At 35.2% G+C, this 23,079-nt stretch overlaps 1 protein-coding gene and 2 pseudogenes across 1 annotated transcript; 2 read left to right on the top strand and 1 right to left on the bottom strand.

The window, feature by feature from the left end:
* The first annotated feature begins 3,449 nt into the window (after positions 1-3,449).
* LOC120216088 lies at positions 3,450-12,761 on the top strand (annotated as a pseudogene).
* Positions 12,762-13,347: 586 nt separating this feature from the next.
* LOC120215721 lies at positions 13,348-15,264 on the bottom strand (annotated as a pseudogene).
* Positions 15,265-18,768: 3,504 nt separating this feature from the next.
* Positions 18,769-19,486, top strand: LOC120216086 (cyclin-dependent protein kinase inhibitor SMR6-like). The gene has a single exon (XM_039213603.1). It carries the CDS (start codon positions 19,044-19,046, stop codon positions 19,377-19,379), a length of 336 nt encoding a protein of 111 aa, XP_039069534.1. The 5' UTR covers positions 18,769-19,043; the 3' UTR covers positions 19,380-19,486.
* The last annotated feature ends 3,593 nt before the right edge of the window (positions 19,487-23,079 follow it).

The following is a 23,079-nucleotide window of genomic DNA, read 5'->3' as shown; positions in this document are numbered from 1 at the left end:
GCTGACATAACTGGAGAATATTATCACATACTTCCTTTAAAAAACCACAGTCGAAGAACAAATGATCCCTTGTTTATAGCTCGTTATAGCAAAGGACACAGAGACCATCAACAACCATGCCAAAGGTAATGAGTCTACTTTTGGTGGGCAAGCTATCAATAACCGCCATCCAAGAGATAAATGACACCTTGGGGATGTGCCCTGAGTGCCACACAAGCCTATCACAAGCAACTTTATCGCGCCTTACCCTTAACTCGTTTCAAATTCCCCATGTAGAAGAGCAAGAGCTCTCAAGCATCACTTAAAGTAACATCGCCTTAGGCCGCAACCTCAACAAATTCCTCCACGTCCAACTACCGTTCTAGGGACACGAAAACTGCCAAAAAGAGTTGTTTTAATAATATAAGCATGAATCCAAGCCACCCAAATAGACCCATATTTGAGTAACACCTTTCGAATCGACCCGATCATGCAAGCTTGGTTTCGAACCTTCAAATTCTTAAGACCAAGCCCTCCCTCGGATTTAGGAGAACAAACTTGCGACCAACTAACTCTAGCCCTTTTAGCAGGCTTGTCTTCACCCTTCTAGAAGAACCTTGATCAAACCTGGTTGACACTTTTAATGATCATGTCCGGAAGCATTACTTGAGCACTTCAAAAATTCTCAATGTTGTAAATGATCGCACGGATAAGCTGGACCCTACCAGCATATGAAAGAACATTAGCCTTCCACCCTTGCAGCCTAGCAACAATCTTCTCAACCAAAGGAAGACAATCCTTAACAGACAATCGTTTCGCAATGAGAGGGAGATCTAGATACGTGATTGGGAGCTTACCTCCTCCTATACCTGTAATCACCTGAATCTCTTGCAACACATTCACAGTAACACCAGAGGAAAAAAGCTCAGACTTGGAAACATTTAACTGTAACCCTGAAAAATGATATAAGACTTTAAGGACCTCTCAGACACCTAAAACAAAATCCACAATGCCTTTGGAGAGAGAAAAAAAGTCATAAGCAAAACAGAGATTAGTAAGCTAGATCCTTTGACACTTCAGGTGATACCAGACAATCCCATACTTCGTAGTCTTATCCAATAATTTAGACAATACATTCATGGTGATCACAAAAAGATAAGGGGACAAAGGGTCCCTTGGCGCACCACCCCCTTCGCCCCTTTAAAGAATCCACCAAGCCCCCCATTGAGGGAAATAGAGAATGAAGGAGTGGTGATACACTCCTTAATCCAAGAGATCATTTCAACTGGCATCTCAAGGGCCTGCAAAACTGGCAGCAAAAATCTTCAATCAACTAAATCAAAAGCCTTATGCAGATCCAATTTTAGAGTACACCTAGGAGAGAGAGACGCACGATTGTACCCCTTCACAAGCTCTTGAGCCATAAGAGTATAGTCCATAATACTCTGGCCAGTGATAAAAGCATTCTGACTTCCAGAGATAACCTCTGGAAGAAACACCTTAAGCCTAGAGACCATAATATGAGTTATGCATTTATAAACAACATTGCAACACGAGATATGTCTAAAATCTAGCATGTGACTAGGGTTAAGTTTCTTTGGCACAAGCAAGTAGTCATATTAAAAGCAGACAAGATCCTCGAGTACTCAAAAAAATAAAGCATAACCTGAACGAGATCCTCCCCAAATGATCATTCCTTAGAAAAGTGAGAATAATAACCATCTGGCTTGGGAGCCTTACCAGAATCCTAGGCAATCTTGGCTTCTTCCTTAGAAACTTTTTTCTTCTAAAGATCCTTAGCTATATCAAAGAAAGATCCTTAGTTATCCCTTGACCCCAACAACTTTTCGAAAAAAGAGATCGTCTCTTCAGAAATTTGCTCTTGCGTATCCAAAAGTTGGCCCTACTCATTAAACAGAGATCGAATCTTTTGTCTATTATGCTTAACAGCCACCATTGAATGGAAAATTTTGGAGTTTTGATCTCCCTCTTGTACCCATTGAATCCTTGTCTTATGTCGCAAAAAACTCTCCTCGGTACTAGACAACGGTTCAAAATCAGAGTGCACTTCTCTCTCGGGCACGCAAATCACTATCAAGAGGCGAGGCCAAGACTTTTAATTGGATTTGCTCCCACTCAAACTGCTTGCTTTTAACTTGCGAGGAAATGCAACCATACTTGATGGAATTCAACTTTTTCAACTCCAGTTTAAGTCTTTTAAGCTTGATAAAAAGAATCTTCATTGAATTCGTAGACTGCACATGTAACCTCCAACTCCCCCCCACAATCTTAAAAAAATCAGGATCCTTGGACCAGAAATAAAAAAAAAAAAAAACGAAACAGTTTCAGCAACGAAGAATGATCATTCTCTAAATTGATCAAACCAGAACAATGATCCGACAAGTAAGGAGCCATGAACTCAACTTGAGCATGAGGAAAAGTCGTCAACCAGACCGTGGAAACCATCACCCTGTCAAGTTTCCTGGCCAAAAAAGTGTCTTCCTACTTGTTCGACCAAGTGAAAATAGGACCACTATAAGCATGGTCTAGCAAGCCCACCGAACACGTACATGCATAAAACTCCTCCATTTCGTGGATGAGAGAACCACCAACAACCTCTGAACTTTCATTTGGAGAAGAAAACAATATTAAAGTCACCAGACTCAGAACCCTAATATTAAAGTCATCAGAACACTTACACTAATGACTAATTTAAAAATTCTTTAATTTATAGGAATAAAGCAATCTAAATAATTAAGAAAATCATTAGTATCTTTAAATTTTTTAAGTTTAAATACATCTTTTGTAGAGTGTCGATTAAATATCGACAATTAACCTTTAAAAAAAATCAAGAATTAAAATACGGCACCGTTCACGACACCCACGTGCTTCCTTTCCTCTCGAACGTGACAAAATGACAATCCCGACGCCGAACTTCATGGTACGTGTCCTCAGTCTAACCCTCCACGTGTTCATCGGTGATGATGAATCGCCTTCCAACACTCATGGACGCCTAATTTCGACAGTCCCCCGCTTTTCACTCACTGGAGCTTAAGCCTCTGTTCATTCATAGAACACAAGAAAGAAAAATATATAACATATCATTGAGCTTATCATTTCATTCAAAATCTGATCGTAGAATTTACTTCCATTTTCGGTAATCGTTCATCACAAATTCATTCTCTAAACGCTTTATCCTTGTTAATAATTTCAGATTTTTACTTGCACATTATGATTTTGATATGAATTACTAATAATAGTATTACGTCTAGTGGTCAATTCTTTTCGTTTCTTGGATCGTAAGTTTCGTTTTTTGCTCCTGTTAGTATCGGATCATCATGAATTTCGAAAATGAGGCGCGATTTACAATGCTATTCTAGTAGCTTTGAATTTATATCATTCTGAAAAAGAAGATGCTTGTTAATATATATATGTATGTATGTATGATCTTTTAAGTAACTTTTGGAATCTAATTTCAAGGATTCAAAGTCTTTACAGGGAAGATGAGTAATAGCGTCAGCCAGAATTTGATGCAGCAGCATTTCCTCGGTGCTGCGGTTTTAGAGCGTCCAAGCAAACTCAAAAATCCTTCTGGCGTCCCTAAAAGTTCCTTTTGTGCAGCTGTTTCCCTGAAGAAATCGGCTGCTCAGCAACGCAGGTTTCAGATATCTACCAAGTTTTTTGGCAACAGATTGATCACAAAGAGGAAACAGAAACTAGCCATGGGGAGCCACCGGGCTTCTAGGTTCAGTCCTCGGGCCGTATTAGCTTCCGATACGGCTTCGGAGGTAAAAATCTTTTCTACTCTTGTTGCCAGGGATCACAACTCTTATTATCAGCTGCGCATTCGAATCTGCAATATGGAAATGTAGATTGCAGATCCAGATATCCGAATCCAACTCTTATTATCAAAATAGAGTATAATGTCATTCAAATTTTAGTAGGTTGATTCAAATATTGGACATATGATTTAAAATTTGATTTATTTTCAGAATTCGATATCTGGTGGACAATAATATTTTTTAATGTCATTTTGCTGTTCTATTTATCTAAAAATTTAACGAGTTCTTACTTTGCCGCAGCACCTAGTGAGATTCAACGTTGATGGGATTGAATTGCAGGTAAGTTATTGCTTGTTTTTAAAAATAATTTTAGCTATGCTCTGCATAAACAATCAGTTCAACGGACCTTAGCTTGGCATTTATAGCTACTTTGTGGCTTATACTTGCACAAGATTCACCCTTCTCTAATTGAGCAGGTTGCTGCTAGTGCTCCTACTTCAGGGTCTCTTACACAAGTAAATTTCAGAATCATGTATCATAGTGACTCTTTGCTCTTGCATTGGGGTGTGATATGCGGCGGAAACGAGTAAGTTCGCTTGTACCGGTTAGTGGTCTATGAACATCACATTGATTGTGGTTGCATGTTGTTTCTTTCCTTCTTTGGCAGAAACTGGGTACTTCCTTCACGTCAACCAGAGGGGACCATAAACTACAAGAAGAGAGCCCTACGAACTCCGTTTCTGAAGGTTAGCAGTTAGCCCAAAAAGGACAATCATGAAAGTTCTCTTTTGACCAATCCTGATCCATTTTGTTTGTCTACAAATTGATCTTCTGTAGTCTGGCTCCGGTTCCTACTTGAAGTTAGAAATCGATGATCCTAGAACACAAGCTATAGAGTTTCTCATATTCGATGAAGCCCGAAATAGATGGCAAGTATCTGTTGTTGTTTTTTACTATGTTCATGACATTTAGAAGGTTATGAATTTACTGTCTTTTCCCCACCCTATTTCCATTTGTAGGATAAAAAACAATGGTCGGAACTTTCATGTAAAGTTACCTCAGAAGGAGACAATGGTTTCAAATATTTCAGCACCTGAAGATCTTGTTCAGGTTCAAGCATATTTGAGGTGGGAGCGAAAGGGTAGGCAGATGTACTCCCCAGAGAAAGAGAAGGCACGTAATAAGTTTGATAATTATATAGTTTATTTGTTCATATTGTTTAATTTTTCAAATATTTCAGTATCTGAAGATCTTGTTGAGGCTCAATAACTTTCTCTTGTTACAGGAAGAATATGAAGCTGCTCGTGTTGAGCTGTTGGATGAAATAGCCAGGGGTGCTTCTGTGGATGACATCCAGTCAAAACTAACAAAAAAAGGTGGATCAGAATTTAAGGACACGGCTAATAATGAGAGAACGAGCAAGGTACCTGATGACCTTGTCCAAATACAATCCTACATACAATGGAGAGAGCAGGGAAGCCAAATTATTCTCCAGAGCAGCAGCTTGTAATTTTCCAATCTCTTTCTAACCGGACTTTAAGACTTTTTGTTTCACTCATTGCTTGTTCTGAATACTGACCATACCAATGTTTCAATAATCAGAGGGAATTTGAGGAAGCAAGGAAAGAGTTGCAATCTGAACTAGACAGAGGTATATCTGTTGATGAAATTCGAAAGAAGATTACTAAAGGAGAGATAGAGAGTAAGGCTTTGAAGCAACCGCAGAACCAACGACATTTTAGTGCAGAACGGATTCAGCGCAAGCAGAGGGACCTGATGGTGCTTCTTAATAAGCATCCAGTGAAACATGCAGTGGGAAGTATCTCTGTTGAACCAAAACAACAGACAGCGGTTGGAAGCTTTGCTAAGAAATTGGAAATGGATGGCAGCGCTGTTATGAACAAGAAAATCTACAAATTTGGTGACATGGAGGTTTTGGTGAGATAACTAGTGTTCTCTGACTCTGCCTTGTCTTTTTAAAGATGTTCACATGGAAATCTTTTTTAAAGTTTTTGACTCCTTCCAAATATTCCAGGTGCTTGTCACCAAACCTGCTGGTAAGATAAAGATTCACATAGCTAGCGATTTCCAAGAACCACTAACCCTTCACTGGGCTCTATCTGAAAAGGCTGGAGAGTGGCATGTAAGATCCCTTAAACTGTACGGCTTTAGACTTTGGAATTGATTCACTCTTTCTTTCATATAAATCTGAGACTAGTTTATGTGAACATTTACAGCCACCACCTCGCACTGTTCTCCCTCCAGGTTCAGTTTCTTTAGGTGGAGCTGCTGAATCAAAATTTTCAACAAGCTCTTTTGATGATCTTCCTAAACAGGTTCATTTAGTAGATTACAATCTTATCATGCGTGCCTTGTGAATGAAGTTATATAACTGAGATTTAAAATATAACAAGATAGAATTTTTTCCCTGTATTCATATCCTGAAATCATCTTTAGGTGCAATACGTTGAGTTGGAGATTGAGGATGGCAATTTCAAAGGGCTGCCATTTACTCTTCTGTCTGGAGAGAAGTGGATAAAAATAATGGTTCCGACTTCTATGCTGAGTTCAGTCAGAAATTCAAGCAGGTTAAAATTCTTGTTCATGAATTTGACCAGGAAACTTTTGGTTCATCATGTTTTGCATATGTTATTTCCAGTTTGATGTGTGTTGCTGTATGATTAACTGAACTTTTCTTGAAAATTTAAGGATGCCGGTGATGGCAAAGGTACTTCAAAGTTTTTGTTGGATAGAATAGCAGAATTGGAGAGTGAGGCGCAAAAGTCTTTTATGCACAGGTCAGTTAACTTCTGGGATGTAGACTTCATTTTCAGTTTTATTGTTTCTGATTTACAACATTGCAGAATTATCAGGAATTTAGTTATTCTTGTAGCATGAAATACCAACATAGGTTTGCTATTAGCACCTGGAAGTCTACGAGAAAACAACTATAACATTCTCAAAATGCATGCAAATTCATATATATATATATATATGTGTGTGTGTGTGTGTTTATTTCCCCCTCTTGTGTGTGTTTATTCCCTTCTCTTGCGCTGTAATGAACGTCACAATGACACCTTCCATCCTTGGCTCTGTTGATGTAATCATATTTTTCTTCACATATGACCTTGCTTAGTTCGGTGTTCTGTTAATTATGTTAAGTTGTTCCTTGTTCTTCAAGGAATAAGTCTTTCTATTTCCCTTTTTAGGTTTAACATTGCGTCAGATTTAATGGATGAAGCCAAAGATACCAGTGAGTTGGGCCTTGCGGGGATCTTGGTGTGGATGAGGTTTATGGCTACAAGGCAGCTCATATGGAACAAAAACTACAATGTGAAGCCGCGGTACGTACAGATCAGATTAATCGACTTAAGATTATGAGTGAACTTTATTGTACAAATTTTCTGCTATCATACATGACAATTATATTAATGCAATTGTAGTTGTTATTTCTATATTGTGCAGGGAGATAAGTAAGGCACAGGATAGACTCACTGACTTGCTCCAGAGTACTTACATCAGTCATCCACAGTATCAAGAGCTTTTACGTATGATTATGTCCACTGTTGGCCATGGCGGTGAAGGCGATGTGGGACAAAGAATTAGGGATGAAATTCTGGTCATCCAGGTCAATCTTGAAGAACAAGTTGCTTTTTTTTTAACTGGTTCTTATTTTATATTTACATGGGGCATTTATCTATATATTTCAGAGAAACAATCGATGCGAGGGAGGGATGATGGAGGAATGGCACCAGAAGTTACATAACAATACTAGTCCAGATGATGTTATAATCTGTCAGGTATCAGATGTGTATTTAGTGGAAATTCATAATTGGTTTCCATTAGCTAACAGAACATATGCTTGCAGGCACTGATCGACTATATTAAATGCGACTTTGATATTAGCGTCTACTGGAAGACACTAAACAATAATGGAATAACAAAGGATCGCCTCTTAAGTTATGACCGTGCTATCCATTCTGAACCGAGTTTTACTAGAGATCAGAAGGATGGTCTTCTGCGTGATCTTGGAGATTATATGAGAACCTTGAAGGTCTTGTCTCTTAAACCGTCATAGTTGCCTTTGTTATAATGTTCTTGATTTGTCATCGGCAACTTTATGCGTGAAGGAGGATACTATAATAGCCACTCTTCACACATTAGTCATACGTTCCATGGATGTACTTTTATCTCATTATTGTAGAGATTCCTGATTTCACTTTTGAGGCATAAGTTTATGTTTATCTGATGTCTCATGCTGTATTAATTTTCTTTAATTCTTTTTTCCTTTGCCTTATACATGACGTTGGCACTATATTGATAATTTCTTTCTAATTGTGGTGTATGCATAGGCTGTTCATTCTGGTGCAGATCTCGAGTCTGCTATTTCGAATTGCATGGGCTACCAAACAGAGGTAATATCAGAAAAAAGGTGAAATTATGTTATTATTGTCAGCATTTGAGAAAAGCTTTCCGTGCTCAGGGTAAAGGTTTCATGGTTGGGGTGCAAATAAATCCTGTACCTGGCTTGCCCTCTGGATTTCCTGTAAGTTTATCTTTAGTTTTCTTTCAAATGATTGAGGGATTTCCCCCCCAGAAAGGTGATTATAAATTAGAGTTCTACTTATAACAGGAATTGCTTCGGTTTATCCTTGGACACATTGAAGACAGAAATGTTGAAGCCTTGGTTGAGGTTTGTGAAATTAGATTGGAAATCTGGGAACGCCATGCATGTTTATTTTCTCTGATGTACCGTCTTTTGACCCCGTTTTCTACAGAGTTTGCTTGAGGCTCGTCAAGAACTTCGACCATTGTTGATGAAGTCTTCTCATCGTCTGAAGGATCTATTGTTTTTAGACCTTGCTCTTGACTCTGTGGTTAGGACGGCTATTGAAAGAAGTTATGAGGATCTGAATATTGCTGGACCAGATGTAAATCCTGTTATCTTCACCGTATCATCTGTTCCAAATATTTAATATTTCTGTACAATGCTCTTACTTATTGGTATCTCTATCGTATGATGTTCATGTGGTGATGGTTCATATATTTTCGTAAACGAAATCCTGATTAGATTCTCGTGCATCTTGCAGAAGATCATGTACTTCATCACACTTGTCCTAAAAAACCTTGCACTTTCATCAGATGACAATGAGGATCTGATCTATTGTTTGAAGGTACAATACTTTGTCATACAGATTCTAAGTTTATAATTTTCATGGGGCAAATTTGATTAGCGATAATGTTCACTCTCGGGATACTGAGTTTACTAAGTCAATCGTCCCTCGTAGAGCTCCATGAAAATGCTTCAATTATAGCATGTCATCGTACAAATCCCCCATGTATGTTCACAACATGGATAATAGCTGCTATTTCATTATTCATGCAGGGATGGCAACATGCCATAAGCATGTGCAGGAGTCAAAGTGGTCACTGGGCACTGTATACAAAATCAGTACTGGACAGAACTCGCCTGGCACTGACTAGCAAGGCCGAGTGGTATCAGTGTATTTTGCAACCATCGGCAGAATATCTCGGAACATTGCTCGGAGTAGATCCGTGGGCTGTAAGTTATTATATTTCTCTAAATCTCAATACTGATTGGTCACTTTCCACACTTGACATTGATCCCATCTATCAAAATTGGAAGATAAAGTGCAGTCTTTGAATTTTCTTCCAGATCAGCATATTTACTGAAGAAATTATCCGTGCTGGTTCAGCTGCTACTTTATCCTCGCTTATTAATCGACTTGATCCTGTCCTTAGGAAGACTGCTAATCTTGGCAGGTATGTAGTCATCAGTCTACTAACTGGCTTGTCGTTAAACGAGTCTGTCACCTACCAGAACTTAATAATGCAAGTTGCCATGTCCTGCTACAGTTGGCAGGTTATCAGTCCAGTTGAAGTTGTTGGATACGTCGATGTTGTAGAAGAGCTGCTTGCAGTACAGGATAAATCTTATGACCGGCCTACTATTTTAGTGGCAAAATGTGTAAAAGGAGAAGAAGAAATCCCAGATGGCACGGTTGCGGTATTGACACCCGACATGCCTGATGTTTTGTCACATGTTTCCGTCCGAGCAAAAAATTGCAAGGTGATTACCCATTTACCTGGTTCATTCTTATTTCTCCATAACCGATAACTTACTATGCAAGAAAAATGGGCTAATACCAACTGCAGATTTGCTTCGCTACATGCTTTGATCCTAATATTCTGGATGACCTCAAAGCAAAGAAAGGGAAATTGTTACGCCCACGACCCGACCCGACCCGACCCGACCCGAGACGGACGGCGGCGGCGGCGCGCGAGAGTCTCCCTTGTTCTCTATCACTCAACAAGGAAGTGAGAAAGCCAAGCCTTAAATACCATTCCCAATAGTGTTTCCAATACTATGTGGGATTGAGCATTACTAACACTTGTTTCCAATACAATGTGATTATTCAGGAAACAATTAACAATCATGCACCTTAAAACAACTGAATCAACAACCAATTGCATTAGTATTATACGATTAAATATGTCATAATTAAAAGTCAATCTACAATCAATCGTGATTATTGCAATTTTAAGCAAAACATTCAAAAATAATATCACTATTTAAGGCTCAATCCCACATAGTATTGGGAACAAGTATTGGTAATGCTCAATCCCACATAATATTAGAAATACTATTGAGAATGGTATTTAAGGCTTGGCTTTCCCACTTCCTTGTTGAGTGATAGAGAACAAGGGGGACTCTCGTGCGCGCGCCGCCGTCTCGTCTCGTGGTCGTGGTCGTGGTAATACGTGTCTTCGACACGTCCGCGCGAATACTATCTTTTTAGAGAAAATTCTTAAGAAACAAATGCAATACCATCGTTGCGATTTTGGACTATCGCAATGAATTTGGAATAAATCGCAACGTGAACTTCGACTATCACAACGAACTTGAAATAAATCGTAACGCGAACTTGGATTATCGCAACGAATTTGGAATAAATCGCAACGAATTTGGAATAAATCACAACGCGAACTTCGACTAATTCGCATTGCGATAGTCGAAGTTCGCGTTGCGAATCTGGAAACTGATTTGCGATACCGGAGATCGCGTTGCGAATTATCGATCGCATTGCGATTTAGTTGGTCATTTTGGAAAATCCAAAAAAAATGGTTAAAATCGTATATTATAAGATATTTTTTGTCACTGAGGTTATTTTCTCTTTTATATAAGCATAGGTGATTTGAGTGTCGTTCTCTTTTTCATGCATCAACATAGCGAGATGAAGGAGGGTGACCTACCAGGTTCAAGTAACTCAAAGGGCAATGACGGTCCGTCATCCATTACTTTGGTCAGAAAACAGTTTGGTGGTAAATATGCCATATCAGCAGATGAATTTACACCCGAAATGGTTAGATTTGCAAAATCTTATTCACTTTATCTCCAAACGTCTCAAAGCTCTTTGCATGATATAGCTCTAAATTATGTTTGTAACAATATTCTCCCCTAGGTTGGTGCGAAATCGCTTAATATCTCATATCTGAAAGGGAAAGTACCATCCTGGATTGGGATTCCGACATCAGTTGCCCTGCCATTCGGAGTTTTCGAGGAGGTTCTTGCCGATAAAATAAACCAGGTTATTCTCATTCTGAATTTGGATAATGTCTCTCTGCTTTTAACCTGTTTTTGTCTACACAAAACATGTTCCTTTGTGTCAATATGAATTTAGATCCTCTTCTTTACTTGTTAAAGTAGTCATCTAATCCAAATTCTCTCCCCTTGATTTCTCAGGGAGTACTTGAGAAGTTGCAAACTTTGAAGAAAAAGTTAGGAGAAGAAGACCTCGATGCACTTGGGGAGATCCGTCGGACAATTCTACAGCTCGCACCACCACCCGAATTAGTATGCATTTCATCCGTCGAGTTCAAGATGTTTCACAATCACTTGGGACAGTTAGTCAGATTGATTTCAATTTCTTATTACCTTCAGGTGAAAGAGCTGAAGACCAAGATGCATAGTTCGGGAATGCCTTGGCCCGGGGATGAAGGTGAACAGAGGTGGGAGCAAGCATGGACTGCAATAAAGAAGGTCTGGGCTTCGAAATGGAACGAGAGAGCGTATTTCAGCACCAGGAAAGTTAAACTAGACCATGACTACCTATGTATGGCTGTCCTGGTTCAAGAAATAATCAATGCTGATTATGCATTTGTCATCCATACTACCAATCCTTCTTCCGGGGATTTGTCAGAGATCTACGCGGAGGTATGTATCACCGGTGATCATCTTATGTCGTGTTCGTTTTATTTTTTCGCCTCGGGTGAAAGAAGATAGAACTATTTGCATTCTGTTCGACGTAGGTGGTGAAGGGACTTGGAGAAACACTGGTCGGAGCGTATCCGGGTCGTGCTTTGAGTTTTGTTTGCAAGAAAAACAATCTCAACTCCCTTCAGGTAAAACATGGAGTTTATCGTATTATTGAAATAAAATCACACATTTGATCACAACGCCACTATCATATCCATGAACAATTTGCAAATCATTTCAGGTGTTGGGATATCCAAGCAAACCGATTGCTCTCTTCGTAAGGCGATCGATTATCTTCCTCTCCGATTCGAATGGTGAAGATCTAGAAGGTTACGCGGGCGCCGGCCTATACGACAGGTAATTTCCTCGCACATGGATGATGATGTACACATACTATTCCATGTGCCTCGGAAATGGAGGTTAAGATTGTGTGCATTCAATCACTGACCTTCGATGATCTTACTGCAGTGTGCCGATGGACCAAGAAGAGAAGGTAGTGGTCGATTACTCAATCGACCCTCTGGTAAACGACGGCAAGTTCCGACAATCAATCCTGTCAAGCATTGCTGGTGCAGGGAATTGTATAGAGGAACTGTATGGATCCCCACAAGACATTGAAGGTGTCATTAGGGATGGCAAGGTTTCTGTTGTCCAGACAAGGCCCCAGATGTGATCCCTTATTTATTTATTTATTTTTATATTAATTACTCTTTTTTAGAGTCTTAATAGAGTGAAGGATAAAATAAAAGAGAGAAAATAAAAGAAAGGGAAGCTGAATCAGAGAAAGAATAGTGTGTGTATGTATGTATGTATGCATGCATGTATGCATGCATGCATGACTCCATGAGGAAGAAGAGAACAGATGACTTATAGTTAAAGGTAAATCCATTAAGATTTGTTTGATTCAATTACAGCAATGAAGTCAGACAAACTATAGTAGGAAGAAAAATGACTACCGATACGTTATTTAAAAGGTATAATTATATGATGAAAATTACATGCCCCCAACAATATCAATGCATAATCTCATAAAATTTAAGATTTTTTTTAATTATTAGAATCTAATTTATCGATCAATTAATCTTAAATTGAATATTATGAGAATCTAGGGTAAAGTACATAAATGGTCCCCTGACTATAACATATTGTTTTATTAAGTCTCCAACTATTAAAAGTTACAACATAGTCATTCGATTATAAGAAGTTGTTTTGTTGAATACTTCAACTATTAAAAGTTAAAAAAATTCACCCGACTATTCATTATGCTTCAAATTTGCCCTTTGCCAATAACAATAAATCATTGACCGAAAGAAAACAATCACAGTACTCCATTTGTAGTTTGATAAGGGAAAAAATGCTGTTGGCGATCATAAACTCTTCACACCTAATTAGATTAAAAAAAACAAGTATAATATGTATGAAGCAGAAAAGATTTTGTACGACCAACCACTCTTTCATGCTCTTCACAGGGGCTTCGCGACCGCTTTCCTTGAATCGTTATGAGCCGTCTAACTCACGTAAATTACGGTGAACTGGAAATCTCAATGTGAAGGAATGATGGCTATTAAACAAGTCTTAGTTCATACTCGCCAGCCATTGTAATGTACCGTTCCCATGGAAGAGCCTGGTAGCCACTTTTCTCAATGATCTTCAAATAACGAACCTACAAAACCCTGATAACCGTGAGTTGGAAAAATTACGTAAAGAAACGCAAACACTGCAAATCCCAGTGGTTTAAGAATTGTTTCCATTAAAGCATGCTGAAACGTGAATAACATCATGGAAGAGAGATGAGGGAGAGTGAAAATTTTACGCTCCTTATATTCCGTTGAGCAAGATCATGTGGAAGAACATGAGAATACAAAGCATCTGAAGGACAAACCTGTATCCCGGAAACAGTAAAATACGGAATCTCAAACCTCACACGGATAGGAGCTTTCCTCTCCAGAGTTGTCTCTTCATCTGTTATACTAGGAAGAGTAAACTCGGCTCTCAACACATACTCCTAGTGCTATGAATTTCAAAGTTATGAGTTCCATGGCTAGACAGAGCTTTTAATAAATCTGTAGTAGGTAGATGATACCTTGCCACCAGGAAAAGATCTTATTTTCCACATTAGTGCATCAATACTAATAAACTCACCAAGTATTTTTGCTTCAGTGTATTGAGGGTAGCCGAAATACATAATCTCATCAAGTAACTCATACTGCCAAAAGAATAACAAATACTATATTAGAAACAATTACAAACCAATACCATATAACAACCAGTGCTGGAACTACTTAACCTGGAAGGAAATGAGTTTGATTTCCACATACCACTACAACAAAGTTATCCCTAAGTGATTCCTCTTCTAGCTCCTCAAAATAATGTTTAAAAACCTGGAAAATAATTCAGATCGACATAAAGAATCAAAGATAATAGACCATCAATAGAAACAGCAAAGGTAAACAACAGAATTCAATTGAAAATTTTGATCATAAAAAAGGCATGAAACTACAATTACGGAATTGCACTTACATCAACTACACGGTGCAGGAAGAAAAGAAGACTGGCGGCATTGCAATTCTGCATCGTGGCGATCAACAAGTAGACATTGCTGTGCTGTATAAACATGTAAGTTACACCATTATCGTACACCACTGGATCTTGCGACTGCGGATCTCCCTGAGAAACCAAATCGAAATGAAACAAAATTCACCAATTAGCTAATCAATTCCATCTTCATTAAAACTAGAAGCTGATTCGAAATGCAAATAGATTCAAAAATGACTAAATCAATTAACACAATAATATACGAGTTATCCTAAACCGAAAAATAATTATTAAGAAATTCTGAGAATCTAAATATACAAAGAATTAAAAGATGAACCTCTTTTTTGATGAGTTTGGTGAAAAAGCGTTCAGCCTGTGCGGCGCTCACGCCACACGAGGACACGGCCCTTTATATCTAGAAGAAATAGAGCCGATGCGGCTCCCGCCATTTCCTTATTCGTTCGGTTATTAATTCGAATCCATAGTATTTTTGCAGATCATACGGGTGAATTTGAAGGATTTTGTCGAATATCTGATTGAATCAGAGCCGGGGATCAATACGAGAGCAAATATCAAAGGAAGGTTAGTGTAAAGTAGGGGGAGCTTGCTGAAGCTGAATCACGATACCATGGGAAATGGGAGAACGGTGAACTTCTTGAGATTTGTCTGCCTTCGTCGTCAAATATTACTTCAGATTTTGCAAAACGGCGCCACTTTTCCCATCTTTTTTACTTTGGTTCTCACGCGCCAATAACCTGTTTTTGTTTACTTTTACCGTTTGCTTTTTATGGAGAGTCAATGCTCTTACTTCGAAAAATGAGGGTCAAATTTCACTCTTTTTTTTTTTTTTACTTTTGCCGTTTTACTAAAAATAATTTAAAATTAATCGATTTAAGTAGTAAGTAACTTAATATCACTTAAACAATATCTCTAGTTTAAATTCTTGTGTATGTAGAAAACTTTTGTCGGGAGACTCACCCACCAAAATCAAGTAGGTGACACGGATCGATCTAGATTAATCGATACAAAACCTTGGAACCAGAAGAACAACAAAAAGTAATAATAATAATTTAAAAATTAACTAACACAATTTTTTAAATGTAAATAATTTATTATCGTTTAATCATGTTAAAAGCTTAAATTTTTATGTATGTAAAAAATTCTTACTCAATAACTCACTTATTAAAATTAGGTGTGCGACATATATCATAACATAATGAATTAATCAAAAGATAATATCCTAAAAAGTGGGGAGGATAAAAAGTTAAATAAAAAATAAGGCTTGTGTGCAAAATTCATGGAGATAGGAAAACAAATCGGTATTCCCTAGAAATAAATTAATTATAACTAAGGTTGTTTATGGACGGTTAAGAGATTTTTCTAATCGTAATCTAACCATTAAGAAATGGTTAACCGTTAACTGTTATTAACGGTTTGATTATAGGTTAACCTATTATAATTTTTTAACAATTTTTTTCATAATTCATACTACAAAAAATGTAGCATTTAACACATACTTACATTGGTGTAACTGAATAAAATAAACAAGTGAAGCATTTAACACATACTACACTGGTGTAAGTGAATAAAATAAAATAAAATAAAAAGTGTAACTCTTAACACATACTTATACCGATGTAAGTAAATAAAATAAAAAAGTGTAACATTTAACACATACTTACACTGGTGTAAGTTTATACATCTCTCAATATCTTAGTACTTAACAATAACATATAATTATATTGGTGTAAATATGTTTCTATATTTTCAAAGAAATAAATAATAAAAAATATATATTAAGTTATTTGTATACAAATTTTATTATATATATATAAATTATAAATAATAGAAACTTATATCAAGTTACTTGTGTAAAAATATATTAAATTAGAAATATAATTATAAATTTATTTTTTTAACGGTTAACCATTAGTTAACCATTTATCAAAATTTGTAATTGTAACCTTAATCGTTAATCATTATTTTTAATGATTCGGTTAACCGAAACCGTTTAATATTAATGGTTCGATTAATTAACCTATTAAATATAACGGTTATACCGATTAACGATTACGGTTAACGGTTTCAGATTTTTTTGAACACCCCTAATTATAACTCAATTAAAAAAATAATATAAAATCTGGTTTAGATAAATATATAAAGTGTTTACGAAAATGTATAATAAAATATTCTAATAATTATATTTATGATTATAATTTTTTATTAAATTGTGAAAATTAAAAATATCTACTTCTTAGATGTTGATACCAATTTTATCTCATATGTTCACTTCTCTATTTTTTAGATGTTAATTTGGTAGTATATTTCAATTGATGTTTATTTATTTATTTTATTGATATAATTCTAATTTGCATTTTTAATTATATTTTTTATATTGATGAGTGTTTACAATCATTGAAATTTAAATAAGTTATATTTTAGTTATGATAAAATCAATTTTTATATGTCGACATGGTTATATCTATTTTTACGTTAGTATTGATGATATTTATATTTTATCGTCCAAAATAATGTTTGTTCATATTTTTTTATATATTTTGAAATATATAATTGAGACTTTGAATTATTTTCTATATGATATTATTGTTATTATTTAGTGATTAATTTAGGTTTTTAGTATTGAAGGACATGGTTGGTTTACTTTAACTTTTATATTTTTTTCTATATTGGTTCTTTTTATTTTCATCATTAGATTATTTTTCTATATTTTATTTATTGATCATTAAAAAATTAACAATAATATTTTTATTTTAATTTTCTCTCTATTGAGACTCCTCGGTAAAGGGTACAACGTTTAGTCACTAAACCAAATTAGGAATTTGTTATAATTCTATCAAATTTGTATTCAATTTTTAGAGATCATACCCAATCATTTAGTTATTGTTTCATTTTAATACCTCAACTTTAAAAATTTAGCGGATGGACTCGCAAGCTGTTGCATCCGTTGGCCGATGAAGACCAAACTTTCAAGCCAACAACTTTTTGACCCTCTGAATGTGATTATTTCATCCGTTTTACTAGAAAATGCCTCAATATCCTCAAATCGATGATAAACTCTTAAAATATAAGTGCATACTTTTATCTTAAAATTCAAGTTAAATTTTAAATCGAATAATTTTAAAAAAAAATCAAATTGATCAAGTAACTAATAAAATATAGAGTAAAATACAAAAATGGTCCTTTTACTGTAGGATGTTGTTTTATTAGGTCCATCTACTATTAAATGTTATAAAATAAAAATGTTACTTTATTAAATCGCTCGACTATTAAAAGTTGTAAAATGATCACCTGACTATAGAATATTATTTTATTAAGAATATTATTTTATTAAGTCATCTGACTATTAAAAGTTATAAAATGGTCATTCGACTATGGAATTTGCTTTGTTGAGTCCTTTGACTATTAAAAGTTACAAAATATTCACCTGACTACTCATTATGTTCTAAACTCGTCATTTTTTGTTAAAAAATTGACGACGGTTTGAGTTGTACGTTAACCTACTGATTGAAATATGATAAAATCTGATCTTATAATATCAAATGATTATCATATCTCAATCAACATGTTAACGCCTAACTTAGATGATCGTTAATTTTTAACAAAAAAGAACGGGTTTGGAATATATTGAATAGTCAAATGATCATTCTGTAACTTTTAATAGTCGATGAACTCAACAAAACAACTCCCTATAGTTAGGTACTATTTTGTAATTTTTAATAGTCAATCGATTCAATAAAGCAATATCCTATAGTTGGGGGCAATTTATATACTTTACCCTTAAAAAATTAACGGTTGTCTAAGCTGGACGTTAACATGATGCCCAAGATATAATAGTCGTTTGAGATTCTAATATCATATTTTATCATAACATAATTAATATATTAATATTCAGCTCATAATATCATCAATTTTTTAACTTTTCAAGTGAACATTTTTGTAACTTTAAATATTTGAATGACTTAACAAAACAACATTCTATAATTGGATGATCATTTTATAACTTTTAATAGTAAAGAGATTTAATAAATTAATATCTTATAGTCAGAGGACCATTTGTGTATTTTATCCTAAAATATATTATACACAAATCAAATCCCTAATTCCACCCGACATTGTCACATTTTTTTCTTTAAATCATTATATAATTGTGTTTGTTTAAAGCCCTTTGCATTCGACTGCAAATTATTTCAGCTTCTCTCTCATTTTCAATAATTCAGGGCCTTCACTTTCTTGCTAACCAAACGCTCTCTATTCCTTTCCATTTCCGCCACTTTCCTCCTGCTTTCCTCTTGATTCTCTCCACAAAAGGAAAAGAAAAGAAAAGAAAGGAAAGGAAAGGAAAGGGAAAGAAAAAAAACCATATTCTTTTATTCCTCCTCTTTTATTCCATTATTCCTTCCTGGATATCTATAATTGTAGCCGAAAAAATCAATCTTTGATCCAAGGAAATGGGGTTTTCAAGGAAGCCAAAGGTGGACGACGGCTTAGAATCCGAAGGCCAAAAATGGGTCTTAGCCATGATCTCCATACGAGCTCCATTGAAGCCTATATACACAAAATCAAGTGACCCTCCGTTGAAGAAAGATAACGATGACGATGAAGAATCATCGACTCCAACCGGAGAAGAAGCCAGGATTCGGACTCTATTCACGTGCCCACCGCCTGCTCCGAGGAAGCCAAAAGCTTCGTTCAAGTGTAATAATAGCTATGGAAGAACAGGTGTTAGAGAGTTCTTCACTCCCCCAGATTTGGAGACTGTGTTTATAAGGGAAAGGGCTACTTAATTTACTTATCTCCTTCCTCCTTAATTCATCTGTTTTAGGGTACTTTGTAGTGATGATCATTTGAAGTTCATGTACATAAATAACATGGAAATCTTTAGCTTCTTTTATCTTTCTTTTGAGTTCCTATATATAGTATAGTTCTTTTCTGGATTCTCTACTGAATCTATCAGCAATCAGAGCCGCAACTTTAATGGAGAAATTCTAAATCATCCCATTTTCAGTATTCAAGATTCATTGTTAGCACAAGTTTTTTTTTGGGAAACAACTGTTCATGTTATGTGTTCATGAGTGGTAGTGGCACATGCAAGTCAACATCTAACTAGGGTTAAATTCTTACTCCAAAAGTTGCCAAAAACACAGTAAAAGTTGGATAAAACTTTGGATAAAACTTGGGATAAGGTTTATTAACGGTAGAGTGATACTAAGTTTGATAATATCCATTTAAAAGTGTTAAAATTATACGAAAATTTTAAATTTTTATAAAGACGATTATCCGGCATCCCCTCGGTCTATCCCGACTTCACTGTGAGACCCTCCGCCCAGCTCCGACTCTGATGGAAGTGGGAAGTTTCCTTGTAATGTGACTTCAATAACTCAAAAAAGAAAGAAGAAAAAGGGTAGTGTGGGGTTTCTTCTACATTTGAATGGGGACCTTATTCAACTCTTCAAAGCCCCTCTAATATTTGACAGTATTGTCACTTTCATATACATTGGGTGTTGATTTACAACAGGGAGAAAATGATGATAATGTTTTATGACATTTTATCTTTTTTTATTTAGACAGTAAAATAAGTAAAAAAAATTAAAGCTACAAATATTTAAGAGAATAAATAAGATTTTGGAGGAGAAAAATGTGAAGTGGACAGCATGGATCCAAATCCAAGCTAGGCATTGTTCAAAAAGTGGACAACAGGACAAGGGGGAGTTCATGTAATCTGAATACATGTCTCGGGATCAGATCCAAGAGGTTGAAGCAATCATGTTCCAACACGTACAGCCAATCAAAACAGTTTTGGATTAGATTATTTACTTAACCAAAGTGTTATTATTGGAGACCACATGGAGACTTGATACCTTGTAATATAATAATAACATTCTTTTATTCATTCGGCAATGGTGGATGATTGTGCCTTGTTGAGTCTGCTTTTCCCACTTGTGCCATGGAAGGAGACAAGGGAGCAATAGGGTAAAACCATGCAAGCATGTATATGGTACCATAAGGATCAATTTACTTAATTAGATGCTTCACATTAAATTATTGCATATTCTTCTTCTCTTACTTATTCTAAAGTAGGGTTTGCTTCAATTATTGAAGAATCTCTATTAAAGTTTTAAACAAACGAGTTGTTATATACCTACCATACACATCAACATGCTTATATAAATATAATCACATATAAGTATGATATATGGATTCCACGAGTTTCGATTTGATTCAATTCTATAAGATTAGATTTAAAATAATATCAAATCGAGTTGAATTGAATCTTATTTTTATTAGGTTTAGGATGAAAAATTATTAATTGAACCATGAAAATAATATAATTATTTCTTACATATTTAGATATACTTACAATAATTTCTCTACGTTTTTTAATTAAATTATTATTTTAACTAATAAAAATAAATTATAGATATAATTGTGTTGGATAGGGTGTAGGTTTTTATCAAAAAAATTGAATCAAATTTTAAAGTTGAAATTTAAAAAATATCATTTCCAGATATTTGAATAGGTTAAAATTCAAACATGGTAAATTAATGAGTTTTATACATATTGCAATACCTAAACACCATATAATCGTCAAGGGTGTTCAAAAAACCTGAAACCGTTAATTGATATAACCGTTATATTTAACAGGTTAATTAATCGAACCGTTAATATTAAACGATTTCGGTTAATCGAACACAAATATAACTTAATATAGTTTTCTATTATTTATAATTTTTATATATTAATAAAATATTATTACACCAATATAATTATGTGTTTATTGTTAAGTACTAAGATATTTGGAGATATCCATAATTACACCGATGTAAGTATGCGTTAAGTGCAATACTTTTTTATTTTATTCATTTACAGTGGTGTAAGTATTGTTAAGTTATATTTTTTGTAGTATGAATTATGAAAAAAGTTAACAAATAATTGTAATAGATTAACATGTAACCGAACCATTAATAATGGTTAATCGTTAGCGATTAACCGTTTCTTAATGGTTAGGTTACGATTAGAAAAATCTCATAATCATTATAGCAATTAACCGACCATTTAGGCTAAACGGTAAGATTAATCGTCCATGAAAAACCCTAATAATCGAAACCCTAGATCAAAGATAATTGTGCTTAAACGCAGTCTACCATACTAATAGACTAAAGGTAAATTACACTATTTCTCAATCAACTATACTATTTCTTCTACTTTATTCATTGTACTTTTAGTTTTACTCACTGAATAGACTAAAGGTAAATTAAATTATTTCTCAATGAACTATACTTTTTCTTCTATTTTATTCATTGTACATTTAGTTTTTACTCACTAAACTTTTGAATTGCTTCTATTTTGATCACTTTGAATTTATTATTATTATTTTTGTATGACAAGCGATTTATTATTATTATTTAATATAAAATAAAAACATAAAGTGATTGGATGTCACTGTCGACCACCGTCGACCGTCTTAGATGGTGGCCGTTTGATAACCCATAAAAGGCTATATTCCGTGCCTTTTTTACTTAGGTTATTGTTCGTTTTCAAGGTTCATTTAGTTGCATTTAGTCTCATTTAGTTGCATTAATCATCCTTGTGGTATAGTTTGCTTGTTGGTATTTAATTATCCTATAAATGATGATATGATAGGAGAAATGTAGTGTTTTGGTGGTGTTTTTTTTCAGGTTAAGGAAAGTTGTTGAGGGACTAAAATTTGTTTCAACATTTCGGATGACATTTTTTAGACCAGACGAGGACAAAAGAAGAAATTTTATTAACTTCACACGTGACCTTCCTTGCTAGTTGTGAATGTACAAGTGAGATAAGAAAGAGAGAAAAGTGACAACAACTTATTCATCTTTTACATTGTAGGAGAAACCTCCATTGTTGGGAGCTTTAAGAGACATCAAGTCGGTTCTCAGAAGAAACTTGCAAGGCTAAGATTAGCTCACAACAGCCCACGGCAACACAAAAGTTTCTTCTACTTTGTGTTGTTTTTTTTCATGGGCTGCTATCAAATGATGATTATGGATGTTTATTTTATGAATTGATTTAGCTTGACTTGGATTTATTGTGGATGATATGTTTGTTTAATGGATTTTAAGCATTTTTCAGTTTATACTTGTTTCGTTCATTGTTATATTCGCTTAGGTTGTAAGAGCCATCGTAAGTTGGTCTTAGCCTAGTTAAATACTTAGTAATCGGAAGAGCTAAGCTTAGATCTATAATCAAATGATGGGTTGAGCTGATAAGCTTGAGTCTAACTTGCCTTAGGAATAAAGAAAGAGTTTTAACGATTACAAGGAATATGACTTAAAAGATAACAACATGCTAGGGTTCTTGCAGGAATGTATTGCTATAGTATTTTATTGTTGGTTTCTTACTAGGAATAATGAAGAAACAACTTAGGGGTTGTTTGTTTACTTCAGAATGATTAAGCGCTGAATGATTAAAATGCTTAATGATTCAGAGGCTCTGAATGGTTTGGCTCTG

This window comes from Hibiscus syriacus, unplaced genomic scaffold, assembly GCF_006381635.1.
Source record: "Hibiscus syriacus cultivar Baekdansim isolate YM2019G1 unplaced genomic scaffold, ASM638163v2 tig00110156_pilon, whole genome shotgun sequence".
NCBI classification, from domain to species: Eukaryota; Viridiplantae; Streptophyta; class Magnoliopsida; order Malvales; family Malvaceae; genus Hibiscus; species Hibiscus syriacus.
This window is presented reverse-complemented; position numbering and strand designations above follow the sequence as displayed.

Excerpts from the sequence above, each read along its gene's own strand:
- LOC120216086 (XM_039213603.1), top strand. The coding sequence starts at position 19,044 with ATGGGGTTTTCAAGGAAGCCAAAGGTGGACGACGGCTTAGAATCCGAA.